Source organism: Oncorhynchus tshawytscha, linkage group LG31 (assembly GCF_018296145.1).
Source record: "Oncorhynchus tshawytscha isolate Ot180627B linkage group LG31, Otsh_v2.0, whole genome shotgun sequence".
NCBI classification, from domain to species: domain Eukaryota; kingdom Metazoa; phylum Chordata; class Actinopteri; order Salmoniformes; family Salmonidae; genus Oncorhynchus; species Oncorhynchus tshawytscha.
Window position 1 is genome coordinate 7,674,861 of NC_056459.1, and position 6,000 is coordinate 7,680,860.

At 43.1% G+C, this 6,000-nt stretch overlaps 1 protein-coding gene across 4 annotated transcripts in view; it reads right to left on the reverse strand.

Annotated features, from left to right (window-relative positions):
• Nucleotides 1-6,000, reverse strand: part of LOC112229831 (glutamate receptor ionotropic, kainate 5-like) — a 79,653-nt gene that overhangs the window by 21,644 nt on the left and 52,009 nt on the right. For all 4 annotated transcript variants that reach the window (XM_024395909.2, XM_042310312.1, XM_042310310.1 and 1 more), the window contains 2 exons: nt 5,242-5,407; nt 3,499-3,677 (listed from right to left, as the gene is read on the reverse strand). In XM_024395909.2, coding sequence (XP_024251677.2) covers nt 3,499-3,677; nt 5,242-5,407 — 345 coding nt within the window. The remainder of the gene's footprint in view (nt 1-3,498; nt 3,678-5,241; nt 5,408-6,000) is intronic.

A 6,000-nucleotide genomic window follows, 5' to 3' on the forward strand; every position in this document is an offset into this window, starting at 1 on the left:
TGTAATCAAGTCTCCGTATAAATGCACCTGCACTGTGATAGTCTCAGAGGTCCGTTAAAAGCGCAGAGAGCATCATGAAGAACAAGGAACACACCAGGCAGGTCCGAGATACTGTTGTGAAGAAGTTTAAAGCCGGATTTGGATACAAAAAGATTTCCCAAGCTTTAAACATCCCAAGGAGCACTGTGCAAGCGATAATATTGAAATGGAAGGAGTATCAGACCACTGCAAATCTACCAAGACCTGGCCGTCCCTCTAAACTTTCAGCTCATACAAGGAGAAGACTGATCAGAGATGCAGCCAAGAGGCCCATGATCACTCTGGATGAACTGCAGAGATCTACAGCTGAGGTGGGAGACTCTGTCCATAGGACAACAATCAGTCGTATATTGCACAAATCTGGCCTTTATGGAAGAGTAGCAAGAAGAAAGCCATTTCTTAAAGATATCCATAAAAAGTGTTGTTTAAAGTTTGCCACAAGCCACCTGGGAGACACACCAAACATGTGGAAGAAGGTGCTCTGGTCAGATGAAACCAAAATTGAACTTTTTGGCAACAATGCAAAACGTTATGTTTGGCGTAAAAGCAACACAGCTCATCACCCTGAACACACCATCCCCACTGTCAAACATGGTGGTGGCAGCATCATGGTTTGGGCCTGCTTTTCTTCAGCAGGGACAGGGAAGATGGTTAAAATTGATGGGAAGATGGATGGAGCCAAATACAGGACCATTCTGGAAGAAAACCTGATGGAGTCTGCAAAAGACCTGAGACTGGGACGGAGATTTGTCTTCCAACAAGACAATGATCCAAAACATAAAGCAAAATCTACAATGGAATGGTTCAAAAATAAACATATCCAGGTGTTAGAATGGCCAAGTCAAAGTCCAGACCTGAATCCAATCGAGAATCTGTGGAAAGAACTGAAAACTGCTGTTCACAAATGCTCTCCATCCAACCTCACTGAGCTCGAGCTGTTTTGCAAGGAGGAATGGAAAAATGTCAGTCTCTCGATGTGCAAAACTGATAGAGACATACCCCAAGCGACTTACAGCTGTAATCGCAGCAAAAGGTGGCGCTACAAAGTATTAACTTAAGGGGCTGAATAATTTTGCACGCCCAATTTTTCAGTTTTTGATTTGTTAAAAAAGTTTGAAATATCCAATAAATGTCGTTCCACTTCATGATTGTGTCCCACTTGTTGTTGATTCTTCACAAAAAAATACAGTTTTATATCTTTATGTTTGAAGCCTGAAATGTGGCAAAAGGTCGCAAAGTTCAAGGGGGCCGAATACTTTCGCAAGGCACTGTATATTTATGAGTTATACATGTGTTTAAATATATATATATATTTATGAGTTATACATGTTTTATATATATACATGTATATGTATGTATATATATTTATGAGTTATACATGTGTTTTAATGTATATATATATATATAATATATATATATATATATATATATATATATATATATATATATGAGTTATACATGTGTTTTATATATACATATATATGTATGTATATATATATGAGTTATACATGTGTTTTATATACACTGCTCAAAAAAAATAAAGGGAACACTTAAACAACACAATGTAACTAAGTCAATCACACTTCTGTGAAATCAAACTGTCCACTTAGGAAGCAACACTGAGTGAGAATAAATTTCACATGCTGTTGTGCAAATGGAATAGACAACAGGTGGAAATTATAGGCAATTAGCAAGACACCCCCAATAAAGGAGTGGTTCTGCAGGTGGTGACCACAGACCACTTCTCAGTTCCTATGCTTCCTGGCTGATGTTTTGGTCACTTTTGAATTCTGGCGGTGCTTTCACTCTAGTGGAAGCATGAGTCGGAGTCTACAACCTACACAAGTGGCTCAGGTAGTGCAGCTCATCCAGGATGGAACATCAATGCGAGCTGTGGCAAGAAGGTTTGCTGTGTCTGTCAGCGTAGTGTCCAGAGCATGGAGGCGCTACCAGGAGACAGGCCAGTACATCAGGAGACGTGGAGGAGGCCGTAGGAGGGCAACAACCCAGCAGCAGGACCACTACCTCCGCCTTTGTGCAAGGAGGAGCAGGAGGAGCACTGCCAGAGCCCTGCAAAATTACCTCCAGCAGGCCACAAATGTGCATGTGTCTGCTCAAACGGTCAGAAACAGACTCCATGAGGGTGGTATGAGGGCCCAACGTCCACAGGTGGGGGTTGTGCTTACAGCCCAACACCGTGCAGGACGTTTGGCATTTGCCAGAGAACACCAAGATTGGCAAATTCGCCACTGGCGCCCTGTGCTCTTCACAGATGAAAGCAGGTTCACACTGGGTACGTGACAGACGTGACAGAGTCTGGAGACGCCGTGGAGAACGTTCTGCTGCCTGCAACATCCTCCAGCATGACCGGTTTGGCGATGGGTCAGTCATGGTGTGGGGTGGCATTTCTTTGGGGGGACGCACAGCCCTCCATGTGCTCGCCAGAGGTAGCCTGACTGCCATTAGGTACCGAGATGAGATCCTCAGACCCCTTGTGAGACCATATGCTGGTGCGGTTGGCCCTGGGTTCCTCCTAATGCAAGACAATGCTAGACCTCATGTGGCTGGAGTGTGTCAGCAGTTCCTGCAAGAGGAAGGCATTGATGCTATGGACTGGCCCACCCGTTCCCCAGACCTGAATCCAATTGATCACATCTGGGACATCATGTCTCGCTCCATCCACCAACGCCACGTTGCACCACAGACTGTCCAGGTGATGGCAGATGCTTTAGTCCAGGTCTGGGATTCCAGTCTCCCTCAGGAGACCATCCGCCACCTCATCAGGAGCATGCCCAGGCGTTGTAGGGAGGTCATTCAGGCACGTGGAGGCCACACACACTACTGAGCCTCATTTTGACTTGTTTTAAGGACATTACATCAAAGTTGGATCAGCCTGTAGTGTGGTTTTCCACTTTACTTTTGAGTGTGACTCCAAATCCAGACCTCCATGGGTTGATAAATTTGATTTCCTTTGATCATTTTTGTGTGATTTTGTTGTCAGCACATTCAACTATATAAAGAAAAAAGTATTTAATAAGAATATTTCATTCATTCAGATCTAGGATGTGTTATTTTAGTGTTCCCTTTACTTTTTTGAGCAGTGTATATATGTGTATGTATGTATATATATATATATTTAAAACATGTATAACTCATATATATATATATATATAGAACATGTGTATATATATGAGTTATACATGTGTTATGACTTCCTAGATCGAGGAAGCCTTCAAATAAAGTGTTTTTCTTTGAAGGACTTTAAACAATAATATATAATAATAATACATGCCATTTAGCAGGCCTTTTATCCAAAGCAACTTAGTCACGCCTGCATACATTTTACGTACGGGCAGCCCTGAGAATCAAACCCACTATGCCTTGCTCTACCACCTGAGCTACAGATGACCACACTGTTGTCAGTTGTCTTTGTAACTGTAGCCCGGTGAGTGTCCTGACCTTCTGGAGGATGAGGTAGGAGATGGAGGCATTGGCGTCGATGATGATAGTGGCCACTTTGTCGTCTCTGATCTCCTTCAGCAAGGGGGTGGGGTCCAGGCTTTCGTCCAGCATCCTGACAGACAACGTTTCCCGGGAGATCAGGAAGCGCCGCACCAGCTCCTCCAATCGCAGCAGACCTAAAGGGTGGAGGCGGGGGGGCATCAAAGTTAGAGACTGGGAATGTTTTGATGAACTGCAAATGTTGTTATACCTCAACCAAACATTTCAGAGAACTACAGCACTGTGTTGTTGTTTCAAAACTCATTTTGATTACTGCTACCATTTTGATTACTGCTACCATTTTGATTACTGCAACCATTTTGATTACCGCTACCATTTTGATTACTGCTACCATTTTGATTACTGCTACCATTTTGATGACTTATATTTTGCTCTATTTCTCTGTCCCCCTCCCCCGTTATAATATACTGCGTAGTAACTCTAAAACTACTTTGGTAAATATACCATCATTTAACAGGTAATCAGATGGTAACTAAATGCCTAGAGGATGCTGGTAACGTTCACATTCTCTCTAAACCACTATGTTTAATCTGATATTTTGGTGAGGTGTGTAACAAAGGAGGGTTTTTCAATATTTTCAATTGTTTCACTTTTTTCTTAAAATGAATGACAAGTACACCTTTACTTCCTGCCTGTTTTTATAACATTCAGTGACCACTGAGTGAACGTATCCAGGACTAGTAAAATCACATGCATGACCTTGATAATTGAAACAATAAACTCTCCATAGGGTGGCTGTAATTTAACTGAGCCGTGAACAGGGAAACCAATACATCGGCAATGTAGCTGACTGTAAAAGCAATTTTAAACAGAAGAGAGAAGAAGAAAAATATATATATTTTGCGAGGGCACATTACACAGACCGCATACCAGTCCAACCAAGTGGAAAACAGTGGGATCGATAAAGAGGGAGGGCAGCGCGGCCTGTAAAAAGATGCATTCGGTGCATGATCACACCTGACCTTGGCCCCAGACCTGAGCAGTCAAGTGGAGAGGCAGCTCATAAGTGGAAGGCATAATCCAATCTGGAGGGGAACTGGGCTAATCCACAGCGTGGACCGGCCGGGCGGCTGCACTCTGTGTGCAGGGGGACCCTAGGATACAATCTGCTGCTCTGCTGAAGATTCAGGGGCATCGGCTGTACGTTGACAAGCCTAGAAGCGTCAAAACATATACACAGTACATAAACGGGTAGCTATGTACTGCTATAACCTTCTTGGCTAAATGAAGGATTACGTGAGCAGACACCTTGAAGAAAACCCTGCACTCACGCTCAACGCTTTGCGTAGATCCAACTATAACCGTGGAGAGTTTGTGTATGAAAATACGGAGGTAAAGGAAATACAGGAGGACATGAATACAGTCCAGCTCAACCCCCACGCTCTGCCTTGGCATAAATGAGACTTGGAACCCTTTATTCGAAGAGTGTACAAAGGGTTCTTTCGGCTGTTCCCATAGGATAACCTTTTTTGGTTCCAGGTAGAATCCTCTGTGGAAAGGGTTCTACTTGGAACCAAAAATGGTTCTCCTATGGGGACAGCTGAAGAACCCTTTTAGGTTCTGGATAGCACCTTTTTTTCCAAGAGCGTACATAGGGAAGAATTGTAGTACAGAAATATACCTGTTGGGAAGTATAGGAGCATGAATGTAGCATCAGGACACCCTTAGGTGTACACTCACACTCTGCCTTGGCGCAGATGAGGCTGGCGGTGGGGTAGCTGAAGGAGCGGAGGATGGCCCCTATAGCCAGGCTCAGGTCCTCGTTGCTGGGGTAGAGGCTGACCGAGGCGAAGCGGAGGTATGGGAGTTTGGGCGTCTCCTCCGGGCCTATCTTCACATGAGGGATCTTAAGACAGCAGGCAACATAAGGCGTTATAAATGCTCTTTTAGGCATTATGAATTGGTCATGGGAAGTGTTCATCATTTTTTATGTGAGTGTGTTATAGAGGATGGATTATTATTTATCATACGTAATATATTATAATTAGCAAAAGAGTAAAGGAAGGGAGATGATGGGCCGGGTGGGATATTTAAGGCCCAGTACAGTCAAAATGATGTTTTCCCTGTGTTTTGCATCATTTTGTATACCAGCTGATGAAACTAACACCGTAAAAGTGTGAAAACATTTGATTGGTGTTATTTCCTGATAGTTCCTGATAGAGTTTCAAACCTCTGGCAATAACAGCTTCTTTTCAGATTACATAACCCTTCCCCTCCCCATCCAGACCACTCTCGGACAGCCCTAGCAAAATTATTGCTAGAGAAAATGGTTATTGCTAAAAAAGCAATTTTTGGTTCTTTTGGACTATTTTAATGGAAAACTATTACAGTAAGGTAGTTAATTGTTACCCAAAAATGATTTGATATTAAAATAAAAACAGCTACATTGAGCCTTGAAGCATTCAAGCTTTTACCCGGGACAGTATTATCATGCTCTGT